At 46.7% G+C, this 15443-nt stretch overlaps 1 protein-coding gene across 2 annotated transcripts in view; it reads left to right on the plus strand.

Annotated features, from left to right (window-relative positions):
- LOC139050396 (uncharacterized) overlaps positions 1 to 15443 on the plus strand; it is a 151918-nt gene that overhangs the window by 59324 nt on the left and 77151 nt on the right. Inside the window, exon 6 of one of the 2 annotated variants that reach the window (XM_070526696.1) lies at positions 10100 to 10231. The exons of the other annotated variant lie outside the window; for it this stretch is intronic. Within the exon in view, the coding sequence (XP_070382797.1) occupies positions 10100 to 10231 (132 nt within the window). The remainder of the gene's footprint in view (positions 1 to 10099; positions 10232 to 15443) is intronic. 2 annotated transcript variants of the gene reach the window in all.

Raw genomic sequence — 15443 nt, forward strand, 5'->3', positions numbered from 1 at the left:
GGGCCAGCGAGGGTCGTCATCAAATTCTTGTTGGGAGATGAGTGTTCTGTAGACTATACTTTACATATCGGCGGCTTCGAGACGAAGGGAGTGAGTGCCGGCGCAGCGGACGCCAGTGCGACGCTAGGTGCAGCTGCACGCTGCGGGCGAGGTGGCGTTGCGCCGAGCGTTAGGCTTAGCTCGGCGTTCTCCTGGCTGCTCAAAATGAGGCCCTGGTGAAATGATGGTCGGTGGGTCCGGGAAGATGAGGTGTCAGGAAGGTCCTTACACCTCCGGGTGCTCGATAGCAGAAACTGAAGAATATCCCGAGCGAGATGCCACAACCAGGAGCACAAATCGCTGAGCCCATGCGAGGCACGTCCGAAGAACGCCGGGCATGGGTTGCTTCTCGGGAACTCCAGCGACTGCGACTGTGCCGAGAAATGTGCCCGATTCGATGGCACTGAAAACAAAAGGGCTTGTCATCAGCAGTGCACAATTCAGATGGGTTACGGAAACGTGGTGGGCAATAAGATACGGGACGGGGCGGAATCGAAGAAGCCGTGTGGGTATCAGGGCGATCGGTCAAACAGATGGTGTGATGACCCATGTTTTTCAACTCCTGGCGGACAACTGCCTCGATCAGGGAAACCGTGACTGCAGGTGCGTCGGTGGGGCCTGAGCCGAAGGTAGCCGGATAGGCAGCCTCGGTCTGACGCCGGACAAACCTGGTAACATCGCCAGTGTTGATGGGACGAGGAGCGTTGGTACAATAAGATTCCGCTGGGGTTTTGGGCAGACGGGCAAACTGCTGGTCAATACATCGGCGTGTAGCAAGTTCCACGCGGCGGCACTCTTCCATAACTGCATCCACCGTCGCCACGTTGTTGAGAACGAGCAAGTTGAAGGCCTCATCGGCAATACTATTGAGGACGAGGGAAACCTGGTCTGACTCAGTCATGTGTGCGTGAACTTTGCGGCACAGGGCCAAGACGTCCTGAATGCACCTCACATAGGGCTCTGTTGACGTGTGCACACGACCGGAAAACGTCTTCTGCGCGGCAAGTTGGTGACTGTAGGGGTTGCCGCACAAGTCTCGAAGCTTTTGCTTAAGCAAATCCCAACTAGTGAGCTCATCTTCGTGCGTCCGAAACCAAACTCGAGTTGTGCCACCGAAGTAAAAGACTACGTTGGCGAGCATGATAGTAGGGTCCCGCCAGTTATTACGGCTGACGAGTAAGAACAAGCCAATCAAGTCCTCGACGTCTTCTCCATCTTTACCCGAGAATACGCCAGGATAAGGGGGAGCGGGGAGAGTGATGTAGGTCGTCGAAGTGGAAGCAGGTGTCGAAGCCGGCGGAGTCTAGTTATCGTCGCCGGGAGCCAAGAATGAAGGCTAGACTTACTGTCTACTGCGAAGCTCCGTGACGACGTACAGGGAGCATCCACCTCCACCAGATATGTTACGTAGCAAGGCGCAGCCGTAAAGCCGTATACAAGTATATTTACAAGGAAATACACCGAACTTGGCCAAGAGGCAACAGCCAAAGCAGGCCTCTAATCGTCGTCGTCGTCTTCACACTACTCGCCCCTTCGTGATCGCATATAGTGTTCCGTAGCAATACTTTGAAGTGCCAAGTGATAAACACGCATCGGTGAAGCAGACATCGAACATTAGAATTGTTGCAACAGTCGACTCACTAGTCGTCGTAGCTCCCTCTGTTCCGACCCATTGTTAGGCACATGCACGTATGTCGGAAGCAGCGGAGATTATATATAGCACTAGATGCAAAGAAGATATAAAGTCATATCCTCACGCACAATTACTGTTAATCCTGGAAAAACGTGCTCAAGGTGCGGCAAATTGCGCGAGAACCCGATGATGCTGTTCGTAAGGCAGGTTCGGCACACCCCTCCTCCACCAATATGTTATTGGTATGTTGCGAGTGTAGAAAGACTATATTTACATTTTATATACAGGAGGAGTCAGAGTAGTTAAGATGGCTGACCACCAACGACACGAAGCAGCCAGCGTCTCCGATATTCTTCCTATCTCTTCTTTCATCCTTCCGTAACAATATAATGGCAACCATATTGTACGTTCCGTTTTGAAGCACGTGAGACGCAGTCGCCGATGGTAATGTCGTAGCAAGACAATATTTCATGCCGGCTATAAGGGAACGCGAGAGACTGGGGAAAACTATGACAGTTACATATGCTAAACACCTACACAGGGTAAACCTGTACACTACAATATTTGGGTAAAGGAATATGTAAGAATTTAATGGCAATATCTCAGCTTCCTGCGTATTTCTTCTAGCACTCTCCTGGCGAGGCCACTGGAGAGCGCGTTCTAGAAAAAAATCGAGCAATGACTACAAATTTCAAAGATCCGTTTGAAGTGTAATAATCATAAGACTACTGCACACTAACATAGTATAGAACGACATTTTCGTCTTGTGATTCTCTTTACCACGCCGAATAACTTATCATGGCATGAAGGACCGCATCTGGACATCGTTAGAAAAAGTATACACTATGTGTGTCTTCCCCAAAATATTCTCAGATACAAAGGCTTGGAGGGCAATTGAGGTATCGGTAAAGATGTATTAACAATTCAATGAAATTACATGGCACGATATGGTATATCGATGTTTTGAACCTTCTAACTCGCAGTTCTAGTTATAGGTAAAGCAAGCGTATACCCTTAGTATTTTTCGAGAAATAATGTCAGGTTTAGGCAGTCGAAGAATTGCAAACAAATTGGATAATTAGCTAATAACAATGCAATTATCAGTGGAGCTAACTAAGATACGGGTAACGACGAGAGATACAACGATGGCAGTAATAATTAGAATCCGAGGACTTACATATTATATTACCGTTCAGCACAGTACCTACCGTTTAAGTTGAGAACGTCATCGATCATCATCTGCAACATAGTCTACAATAAAAATGAAATCGGCATTTAAATTCAATGTCAATTAGTAAACAATATAAGCACTCACAGCGTGACGGCAAAGGTTAAGCGTACGGATGCAAGAAGGAAGAGTGCATTCAAAGAATCACGCTTGCGGACGCAGCACAAGAGTAGTTGGATATTGCTGTGACAGGCTTTTGTAATGCCGTGCACGTAAGTTATGTGGTCACGACGACGACGACTGCCCATACCAAGGGGTATTTCGACTTGGTACTGGATTGCTACCGCGGAACATCTCGTAATACTTCTAGGGTTGGCAAATGCTATATGATCCTCGGGAGGGCATACAGGAGTCACATAAACTAATCTTCTGTTTTACTTTTCCAAGGCGAAGCTTTAACTACAGGTAATAGCTAGCGCGGCCCAAGCTGTTTTAAACTGAGGCTACGGGATGTGCCAATGGAGCAAGTGTTGCCTGTTAACAGCCGCCTTGGACACATCAGTAATTTTTTGTTTTCAATGACTAGCTCATCAACTAAAATAGTTACCTGCATTTATAGTTACTTCCACATATGTGTAAGCTCGAAAGTCTGATTTTGTAATGCATTAGAAAACGTTAACCACAAGCCTTCAATATTGCGGAAGTGTCAGAAATTTCAACGTTCCAGAAACAGAGAGAGACACAATTCGAATGTATTACATAACATTAATCTCAAAAAACAATTTTAACTAAAAGAATTGAACAGCAAGGTAATTTGACACAAAATAAACGCTGCACCCACACGAGATACTCCCAAAACTATCTATGCAAATGAAAACGAACTACACCTCAGCTATACACCGTTCCATACTTCGACTGAACAAGTAACAATTGGAAACTAGAAAGTGAACGTTCTGACCATCAGCAGTGGTGGCGGCGTGGCGTGGCGCAAGTTGTCGCCCTACGTGCTTCTGACATGGCGTAGACTTCGACCTCCACACCGAATGACGAGTTTGTGGTCCTCTGCCGAGGCCAGCGTAGCACAAGACGTGGTTGGTCTGCGCCAGTCGAGCGCTGTGTCACTGATAAAGTCCAGCAGTTGCCTCCGTAGCTCTAGACTGTTGTAGTCTTGCAGAAATTGCAGCGCTTACACTTCTACTAACGTGCAACTCCAGTGGGAATCTACACAGAATGAAAGGGAGCAGGAGGAGAGCAAGCAGAGAATGGTTCGAACGGACGCAGTTGCCAAACGATCAGTGAATAACATCGTTGCCACTGTTCACTCGCAGTTCGTATACCAAGAGGGAGGGGGAGGTGACGTGGGAAGTCATGGAAATGCTGCCACTATAGACACAACAACGGTTGCGGGCAAACGGAGTACATTTACGATCAAGGTACGATAGTGCAGGTGTGTGCTATTTCTGAAAAAGACCCTTCAAATCTGTCCAGGGGACAACTTAGGCCGCGCGTGCGGAGTCAGAACCGCATTAAAGCGCAACGAAGGGCTTGGGCCACTCTCCGGAAGCGGCCACACGTCAAATTAAGACTTTTGTTCGCGTCGCGCTTGCTTTGCAGCTATGCATTGCTTGAAGTCATGGATTCCATCCCGACCAAGGGATGGAGTTTATAGCTTTCGCACGATGCGATGTGCAATGTGCGGGTCATGCTCAGTCCTCTCACATGTTATAAAGTATGACGCACAACAACACCTCGGGCAAGCACCTGCCCCTGTGTCTACTTAGGATTACTCAGAAAAACAGCAGTGCTGCTTGCAAGGTAACAGTTTACATCAACTCACCACTTTCGTGTTGGACTAATGCCTGAACAAATTGAGTATTCACCTTCAACATCGTCGCTAATTATCTTCAATGAAAGCAAACAGAACAGAGAACTTCGCTTATACCGATTCCAACAGTGCGTGGTATCCACATAACTGTTACAGTTAAAGCTGAATATGGCTAACCTTCCATTGTTTTTCGGCGTCCGACAACAGAAAGAGACTTAGCGAGCTCTAGCATACCAATACACAATCGGCTTCATTGTTTGCTTTGCGTGATGATGTACGGGTGCAGTGAGGCAGCTTAGGTGTGAAAATGCGGAACTGATTAGAATGCTCGCCGTGAAAATGAGCGTGGCGTCAAGGTTATCGTAGTGTATGAGCAGTGGAGCTATCGGCACTAAAGACAGCTGTGTTACCTATGGAGCGGACAACTATAGTTCGTACACCCGAAGAACAACATGCGTACTATTAGTGCCGGAAAGAACAGGAACGAGAATGCAAGTGGCGCGGGCGCGAGAGAACCAATGGCGAAGAACGTTCCCGCGATGCTGAAAGAAACCGACAACCGCGAGCCCGGGCAACTCCGAACGAGCAACGACGCCACACTCGCAACGCAAAATAAAAATACAACCATTCCACTCCGTGAAGATGGAACGGCAGCGAAAAGAACGTTCCTTTTAATTTGAGAGCTTTGACTGTCATCACCTTTCCCTGCCATTCCATCTTGACAGATGGGAATGGATTTTTTCTTCTCCTCTCTTGGGCTTCACGCATTAAGTGTCCAAACGATGGTCTCCACTTCGTTTCTCTATGCGGCGTCGTCGTCTTCTTCACATGTGTCTTCGCGCCATTTTCAGCGCACGTGTTTAGCCTTCTCACTAATCAGAAACGTCACACCTGCAAAATAATGCCAACTGAAGGCGGAGCCCTACATTAAGCTCACATGACAACTACTCTCGCAAAACAGGTTTCATGCAGCCTGTAGCACTAAATGGCCAACAAGCGGACTTGTTAGCGCGAAAAACCGACCAGGCGAATGCTCAGCTGTTGTGTGCTGCTACGAGCATACAGCTGCGTGACGGTCATTCCGGAAGCACAGCACAGCGGTTAGGGCTACGAGAAAATATATGACTCAAGTGCAAAAAAGGAACAGAAACAAGGCATGACTGTTACCTAGGTGCGTAATGCGGGTCCACGGATGCGCCCCTGGTGGCGACCTTGCTAAGCACGCTGCGGCAAGAAGGCAGCTGCCTCCCGTTGTCTTCTCGGCGCTCGTCTTTCTCTGCTTGATTCACGCTCTTGAAGGGAAAGAAACGACAGCCGTCACATGTCTGTGATGGCAAAAGCTTTAAGGCAAATTATAAGAAAACAGCTGTAGTACGGACATGTGGTCAAATATCTCCCATAACGTGCGGTGACAAAGTTCTTAAAAATTTATAATGCTCTGCGTCCACCATTTCGACCACCTGGGGTTCTTTACCGCGGCCCTAAATCTAAGGTGACATTGTTCTAACCATTTCTCTCCAGGTCTCATTAGCGGCAGCTGTATATGGCAGTAATGAATCACCACTTCAAAAAATAATTTCTATCGCGCATTTTATGTCATATAGGTGTTTCTTGCACTACATCATGTTTACATAGGTAGGCGATGAAGATGATCCCGTCCTGCCCATGTATTATTGACCGAGTTTGTGTGCAATGCAGCATCCGGGTTAAAGGCATTTCACCTACGTTCTGAATGGCGCTTGCCGTCTCTAGCGTTGGCCGCTTCCTTACCGTGTTGCTCTTGCTGCTAGCAAGCATTATTGTAGGAATGCATCGTGGTTTGTGTTGAAGATCCTCAGACTTGCTAGGGCTAATTTTGGTGGTTTAACGCGGCCCGTCCTATCTTCGCTCCAGCTGACACATCATTGATGTTTTTAGGTTCAAGTTATGCGTGCTATCGCGAATGTTGAATTGCTAATAGCGGCTTCATTCGCAAGTACCGCGTACTCGCCTGGCCTCGTTATTCAGGGGCTTGCATAACGCTATGGTTTGTCGCAATTTGAGACGAGTAGAAATACGGCCTAGTTACGTTGACATACATCAAGTGAAACGCTAAAAGCTGGTACTAACCCTCCATCGCGTCCAGCCATTTGCGCTTCACTTGCAGATTTTTCCGAATATTTATTTTCAAGTGCTTCTTTAACATCTTCATCTCTTTCACGCGAGGATAACTTCGATACTGTAGTTGCTTTGGAAATGTTTTAGAAGACAGGCAGGTTTAGGGCGAGGATTGCGGTTAGGTGTGACCTATGGTATAGCGCTTCAATTTTGGGAGAAAAACTGTCGTCGTGTTTGTGAAGTCATTACACCTTGATGGTGTTTGAGCAGACTTGCCACGAGTAGTGCCTTTTGGGATTTGTATATTGCTCTGATTTCTTTGTTATTATCTTTTGCGGCGTAGCAGTGTAATGCCTGCGACCCATAGAAAAATACCTGGCCTCGCCGGTGCTTCTCTCCCTTTAAATGCATTCTGTGGCTTCATTCTTCCTTAATATTAGAAAAATGTTGTCATAAGTTTAAGACTTCACCTTTGCACGTCTCCAGGTAGGTCACTAAGGAAATTTCATATTGCATAACTGCAGCGGAAACGACGACGTAAGCAGCAGAATTGGAAGGACGATGCAGCGCTAACTCCGAGTTTTCATTTCCCCAGAGTTCGGTGAATACATCGGTATTCATCGTGTATTCATCGGTAGCAAGATCACTAAAATATGCGCCGGCATCGAGCCGTGTCGAGCGATATAAGTTTGCACGAAAGGCGTGTGCTTGTTGTTGAAGTACAGAGACAGCGTTAAAGCTAGGGAAAACTAAGCAACATATCGATCTAGAGAGTTTCGTAGTCAATAAAACGAAGTGGCTACTTTACACGAGCTATACTTTCGGTAACGGGGCTTCGTTACGATTGTGCGCTGGACGCGTATGGCAGGTATGCAAACATGATTTTGTTCATGTAAGGTTGCACTGTGCACATGTTCGACCTTATATGAGCCTGCGTCTTTCCTGCAGCTGTGAACACTGAAGCAGCGGTGTGACATCGGAATGAAGACAAAGTCGCGGCCCCTAACTTCTCCCATCCTTGTTGCAAAGGGTTGTCGGCCACTACATTGCAATAATACTTTCGGAAGCGCCCTCTAGATGGCCGCCAGTGAACCTCTATAGGCGGCGCGATACACGTATACTCGCGAAAAAATTTCTTTGGCGATTAAGACAAAGCTACGGAGGCAAATCGCACAGAAGCGAGAACGCTCCAAGAATGAATCTAGAACCTTCATCCGCGGTAGTTTAAACTGGGAAAGAAAAAACATAAGAACTTTGTTTAAAACAGCTACACAAGAAAAACAAATTCCATCACTGAGCGTTGAAGTCAACCTAATTTGCGAGGTATCCCTTCCGGGTGTACTATATCGCTACAGAGTCGCTTGTTGAATCTGCTTTGATACAGCGTCTGCTCCTTGAGCCCAAAAACCCTTGCCAAAATCTGTCGGACCACTTGGGATGGTAACATATGTGCGGAACCTCCGCCGCGGTGCCTTCCCCTCAATGTCACAGAAAGCTTTCCCTGAGTATAATATCACCAGCAAATGCGTACGCTTTCGATTTGTGGCTTTTTTGGGGGATCGCGAGTCAACCGTTGAGTAACGTTGGTTGTTTGAAACCCTTTTTGGGAGCGTTTCCTTGGCTTTTTTGTCTACCGCCACCGCATTGAAACACGGAAAAAAGAAATTGGCGAAAATGTAGTCAGTTCGAAGTTGACGAACGTGTTGTTTTCGAAGGCGATGCACAATTTGACATTGTAGCTTCCGCATTTGTGGAAGGTATTTTATATTTGGATGCGTAAATTTGACTAGTTAGCCAAACATCAATAACGCGAAAAATTGAACAGCGTGCGCAGTGCGACTACTAGTGAATCGCTGTTGGTCCGATCATCGTGTCTTGTAGCCCCCCCCCCCACCCTCTTTTTTTACAACAGCACGGCCTCCATTAGCTGGGTCACACGCTATACGAAACCTCCTGAGTAATGGCGTTTTCCTTGTGTTGCCGAATAGGTCATGCCTGCGACTGCGATGTTATGCCGAATTCGCTTTAACCGTTTCCGAATCTGTGCAACCCCTACAGATCTGCAGTTTGCTTGCTCTGCTCTCTACAAAAATGTGCAGTAAAACAAGAGGACCTGAATATCATGAGTGAACCTTATATGTGATTTTCAGCGCCTAAGTTCTTTATCAAATCAAAACTTTTTATGTCCTTTTTGCGCGGCACTGCCGTGCCTACTCGGTCGGCGTCTTGCCGCATTATGAGGGCTGGCGCTAAAAATCCTCATTGTAAAATTGGCTAATTTTCGAGATGGCGTGATTGAAAGTGGCCTGATTTGGGATATAGTGTAATCTGCAGTGGCGAGGATAACGTTAGCCATGTTGGTGGGGGCTTCGCCGTATCACTAATTTACCGAGCAGGTAAGTAACATCTTTCTTCAAATCACGTTGCCCAGCATGAACAGGTTACGGGAATTGACTAACCGCTTCACGCCAGCTTCGCTTTAGCGTATACTGCAAATAAGTTGGACGTACAGGAGATGTTGAATTGTCGAAACATGAAGCCGCAATTAAAGCTACTTGCGCTATTACATGACAAGACTTAACTTGGGCGCTCATACAGCTGAAGCACATCAATTCACGTGACATCAATCCCAATATTTTATATGGAATCGCAATCTTCTCAGTGCCGTTTATGCACACATAGTAAGCATTCCACGCCAGCTGCCTTGAATATGCAAGGTGGCTACACACAGCGACGCTTTATGAGAGTAGTTCTACAGACTTTTGCCGCAATATATTGTAGCTGAACATACGCCATGATTGAAAGTTTGGAGCATACACGAGTCCATACGTTACGTACAAAGAACGATTTACCTAGAAGTACTGCCTTATGTGCCCATCTGGAAGTCGTCGTATAGCGTACAGAACAAGTCCCTTTATTACTGCATGTCGCTATGCTAGATAATAAAATCCCTCGGCATTGAAAACTGAAATACCACAATTACATCAAAATGTCCTAATGAGATAGTCGCTCGGTGCAATGGCGACCGTACTAAAGGCTCTCATCATGTATTTAAAGCCGTCTGTGCCAGTGGTGGCTGGGCGACTTCGACTATACCCCACATGTCGCTTTTTGGATAAGCCGAACTCGGATTCACGGCCTAAATTCTGAGAGCGTTTCCTTCATTCCTCTTCAGGGATTATGTAACTGTTTATTCTCAGGCAATACCATTCGTCGTTGCTCGACCCAATAGCAAAAATGTCAAACATCGTAGTCACGTGGGGCTAGAGAGGGCAAATGGAGCCGAAACCTTTGTTATATTACAATATGCGACCCATTGTGGCCTGTTTCTCCGCAGTTGGTGGTGGCAGCACCGTTGATGGCACGGATGCCGACATCAACAGCGATCCCCTCGCAAATCCGCGTCCCTCGGCAGCAAAGCACCCAATTCCAGCCACCCAACAACAGATATCTTCTACCCCAGCCATTGGTAGGTGTCTTTTTGTTGTCAAAATATGTTAACAATGCTTGATTACATGGTATCACTCCTTGCTTTTTTTTTACAAGAGTGGTTCAAGGGGGGCTGCAGATTAAAGACATCCATGCCTTAAGCGTTTAGAGAAGATTTGGATCGAGTGCAGTTATGAAAATGACCATGTCCACCTTTGAAAACCATAGCACACTCCTCATTGACTTCAGCTGTAGCGTCAGTCTCAAGACATTATTCCTTTTGTAGCGATAGCCATATTACGCCAGGTTTTCGCCTCTTCGCCATCGCCGCACTTTGAGCCGTGGTCGCACTGTGATGTGACACCAGAGCCCTCAATCCTCCAATTATTCGGCTCGTGGCGGACGCCACGCGGCCACCGCTCTTGCCATTGGGTGCTCGTTGCGCCCTCTGTATGACGCCACACCCCTCGCTGCACTGCTGTGATAAACGGGGGTATAGAAGGGGAGAGCTCGCGTCGCTGCCGCATAGATGAGGCCGCACTATCGATGGTGAGAAGTAGGCCAGCACTAAGTTTAATAACATGTCTAACTACAAGCGAAGCCTAAGCGCAGCCGGGGTTTTAGCTATCGCTACACCACTAGGTTTATTCAGAGCTAAGGCATATCCAATTTATTAAAATCTAATAATTCTCATAGTAGTGAAAATCAAGTGATGGATAGTACTGTAACCTAACACATGCTCTAGGAATGACCCAGGAACATAATGGTCCTAAATATCAAGGCTCTGACAAAGTTCTCATTTCCACTATTTGCTTCAGCTAATATCACTCTTCTTGTTTTGTGTAAGTTCCGAACAGGCGTATGACAACTCGGGACGGAGCGGTTGCCTCTAATTTTCATACCACTGGTCGCAGATTGTTCGTACACTTAAGGAACCGCTTACCTGAACACAATTCTTGTTTTCATAAGCGGATGTCAGTTTTTTAAAGAGGTCCTCAACAACCTTGCGCTGAACTCTCAAAGAGACCTTGGGACGAATATTTTGCCTCCCAAATAAATTGCATTCATCGTGGTTCAAAGGCGTTCTTCGTACTTCTACGGCCGACACGCCACAGTTGTCAAGGACCACCACTCAGTCTCCTGGCTCATGAACTTTTGTGACCCATCTAGACGGCTTGCGCGCTAGGCCAGTAAATTTCACGAGTAAGATTTCGCTGTGTCGTACAAGGCCGGACGGCGCCATGCTGACGCTGACTGCCTTTCAAGTATGTGAATTGGTTCCACAAACTGTGACGCTGACTACGTTTCTACACTATCTTGCTTCCCTGGCACCTGCTTCGTTTTCCCGACAGCGATGCGTTCAAGGTTCAGAAGCTGAAGTACCCAAGTTTCAGCCATGTTCTTCCGCAACGCGATATTCTGCCCTTGCATGTTGTTTTCGCGTCCGCGAAGGTTTACTCAACAAAAACAACTACACTACAACTGATGCATCCATAACATTGGTGGGTCCGGAGAGCCTTCGTCGTTTTGCCTTACGTATCATGCGCGATGACCCCACTTCAATCCTTCCGGGACCAGCGCTGTCTCTGTACCGGGCTCGAGAACGCTCGTATTGGCGAAAATGCGTCATACAAGCCAACAATACGTTGCCAACAGCACTACGTGTCAGTGGCATAAACTCGCGAACAAACATCCTGCCAGTCAACTCCAACCTGTGCTGCCACCAACCTCCCCGTTTGAGCAAGCTGGCCTTTCCCACGAGCTACCGCGGGTGAAAAGTGGATAGCGGTGTCTGTTGACCGCAAGACATGTTAGTGCGACACGGCAGCCAATGCTGCCCTCTCTCTTTTCTTGATTCGCTTCATAATTCCCCGGCAAGGGCAGCCTCCAGTTTTAGTCAGCGACCGTGGGCCCTGGCTGCAGTTCACTGCAGATAAGCTCCTACTTTTGTGAGCTCCTACCTTCTGACATTCCATGCTTTACCATTCACAAACCCATGTGCTTACAGAACATGGCAGCCGAACGCTTATGCTTACAAATCTATGTAGCATCAAATCATAGGAAATAGAATGGAATTATTTTGTTTATGATGCACGCTTCGCATCCCGCATGGCACCCGACGACTTGCTACAGCCCACACTTTCTCCTGTATGCGCCACCGTCTCCTTTCACCCTAGACACCAGCCTCGCTGTGTCATCTATACTGGCGATAATTCTATGGCAGAGACATCCTGTTGTGATGAAGAGGCTCGGCGGCTTGCTCGTCTACGCACGCTACATTTGCATGAATAATCATAGACACGATACAACAGCTGCCGCTGCGGTGTCATCTGTACAGCTAGTTTTTTGGTCTAGTTGGCATCCCCACCAAGAAAACGCGGTCTGTGAACACATAAAGTGGTGGCGCACTATGATGACCCTTTTTCCGTGCTCGACCACCTCATCAGGATGAACTATACCAGAGCGCGACTCACCAAAGGACGACGTTCTGGCCCGACTGAATTTACGCCGGGCTGAAACTATATACCCAGCGCAAACCTGAATGATAGGCCCAGAAGGCTGCGTCTGTATTAGTGGCTTTGGTGTGAAATCTTATTATTCTGGCATATTTTGTTGAATTATGCATTTTTACGTGCCAAAACTATGACATCATTATGAGGCATGCCGTAGCGGGGGACGCCAAAAATTTGGACAACCTTGGGTTCTTTAGCCTGCATCTGCATATTGTGTTGTGAAGAACGCCATCAATATTCAGAACTTATTTTCGTTGAAAACAACCAGCTTTTACTTTCTAGTTAGCCGAGCATTACAATAACAAAGCCAAATCCCTTAATCTGTAATCGGAGATCACCGGACAAGGCCCTAGTACAGGTCGAGGAAGTGCAAGCATTGGCTTCACATTTTCTTGCAAGGGGCTACGGGAACTTCCACTCTAGCAGTTTTTCTTTAACCTCCTTGGTGGTAACGAAGGGATAAATTTCGGACTTATGCTTAGCACAGATAATGGGAATTGGGATCTTTATTTAGGGGCAGAGTAATTGCATGGTATCATTCAACAGCCAGTTACAGCCACAGTCAAGCAATAAATAAATATACTCCAGCCAATAGATAAGCGAAAGAAAGACGTACTCAAGCCCCCACACACGATAACTTTGAAATAAAGGGCAGGCAGAATGTATCAATATTGAAACGGAGTACTTAGGGGCCACAATAAACATGAGGTAATGCGTGAAATCTGGAAGCAGTAATGGTGCCCGCGCTAACGTTTGCAAATACCATTTTGCGCCTAAAACCGCGTATCTTGTCGTGGTTGGAAACCATAGATCGTTAGGCCGGTTGGCTTTGGGAGCCCACGGTAAAATCACAAATGAGGCATTGCAGGATGGCATGTCGGAACGAAATGTTTTGCCTACTGGCTCTAAATTCACTCTACCGAAAAAGGGTTCGTTTCTCAATTTATTTTCTCAATAAGTGAATTATGAATTCTGAGATGATGCTCAGTGGATTGACGCAAGGCGCTGAGCATGATTTCGCAAGCAGCACGTCATCGAGTGTACTGACCGAATTGCGAGGCCGCTGTTCCGATGAAACGAGGTTCAACGAACATAAATGAAGCATGAAGCTTCGGTAACAAAGCGCTGTGCCCGTAGAAAACAAAACAATAACCTCTGGGCTTTTCTACGATGACGATCTGCTAGTGCACCGGATGGCATGCTGAGATAAGTGGACGCTCCAATGGCTATCGCTTGCGTTATCCCTGCCTGAGGTACGCGCTTATGCGGATCCATGGGATGCGCCCTAATGCTGAGGTTGCCTGAGTCGGTCGTTTCGGATTGTCGACTTTCCATCTGAACCCAAAACCGATAAAAATATTTCGGCTTCTTACCAAAACAACATAATAAATACCGTTTGGGTTACGTTTTCATTCAGGTTAATATAATTGTATTCTTTCGCTTTCGTTTTTGTTCCGACAAACTGGTGCAAAATGACATGGGTTTCGCCAGTCAGAGAAGTACAGATCAATATTTGTTTTGAAGCAAGACTCACGAACATCGGTCAAGATAAATGGGCGGCTTGAGAGGATAGGTAGCTCTAACAAAACATTGTGGACACAGGATGGACTAAGAGCTCACGAAAGTTGGCCAACAAATACAGGTTCATTGAAAGGGTAAAAGGATTTGCTAGGTCGGCACAGCATAAAAAACGAATCAAAATAATTTAATCTGGCTGCTTAATTTATATGGAAAGTCTCTTCATGGGAACAAGGTTTTCTGTATAGCAACAATACTTATTTACAAAAGGAATACATAACTAATTACGCAGTTGTTTTACGTGAAACTTACAATTATTGTATGGTTACTGTGGCTTTAGAACCAAAACCATGACTGGATTACGAGGCACGCGTGATTATCATGCAGCCTCCGGAAAAGTTCTCACAGATGACTTGCACGTGCGCACAATGCACGGGAGGCTGGTGTTTTTTTGTTTGCCCCCATCGAGATGCGGCTGCCGGGGTCACGAAAGACACGAGCGCACATTCAAAACCAATAAATGAGTCAATAAATGAAGACATGTTCCCGAATAAACGTAGCAATACTCGTTATTAAAATGAATAAATATTCAAATAATTAAGCGAATAAAGAGACTTCATAACTTTAGTACATTATTAGGCGTGGATTACAATATTCCGGCCACAATCGAAGTCTGGAGTTCAAGCTAAACTAAATCGGCGAAAATCGAGTGTTTGCTGTAAACGAATGCTTCACCTAAATTAGAAAAACTAGGAAAAATCACACACAACGCGAACTTGGATGCCCACGCGAGCCACGCACAACCAGTGCAACTGATAACCGCAGTCCTGGGTGAACGAGGGATGTTGGCGATGGCTTTGCTGTCGCATGGGCTGGCGCGACGTTTTCACGCTTGAACCCCACACCATTGCATGGCGTATGCCTCTCCTGAACACGCTTTTAACATCTAGTACAGTGCACTTCAGCGGCTGCGTGTTGCAGGAGGCGGTAAATTAAAGTACATCCAACTATTTAGTATATGTCCCCCGAGACATCAGCGGGAGTTGCTTGCCTCAACCGCTGCCGAATCTTGGTTCGATGTTCAACTAGTGCCGCTTCTCTAGTTAAGCCCACAGCAAGAATTATAATGAGTACGCACCTGAGACGCAGCGCCCTACTTCACCAATGTATTGCTGTCGAAGCATCATGACACAAGCTTATGGTAAATGAAACTGTCAGTTG

This window comes from Dermacentor albipictus, chromosome 10 (assembly GCF_038994185.2).
Source record: "Dermacentor albipictus isolate Rhodes 1998 colony chromosome 10, USDA_Dalb.pri_finalv2, whole genome shotgun sequence".
NCBI classification, from domain to species: domain Eukaryota; kingdom Metazoa; phylum Arthropoda; class Arachnida; order Ixodida; family Ixodidae; genus Dermacentor; species Dermacentor albipictus.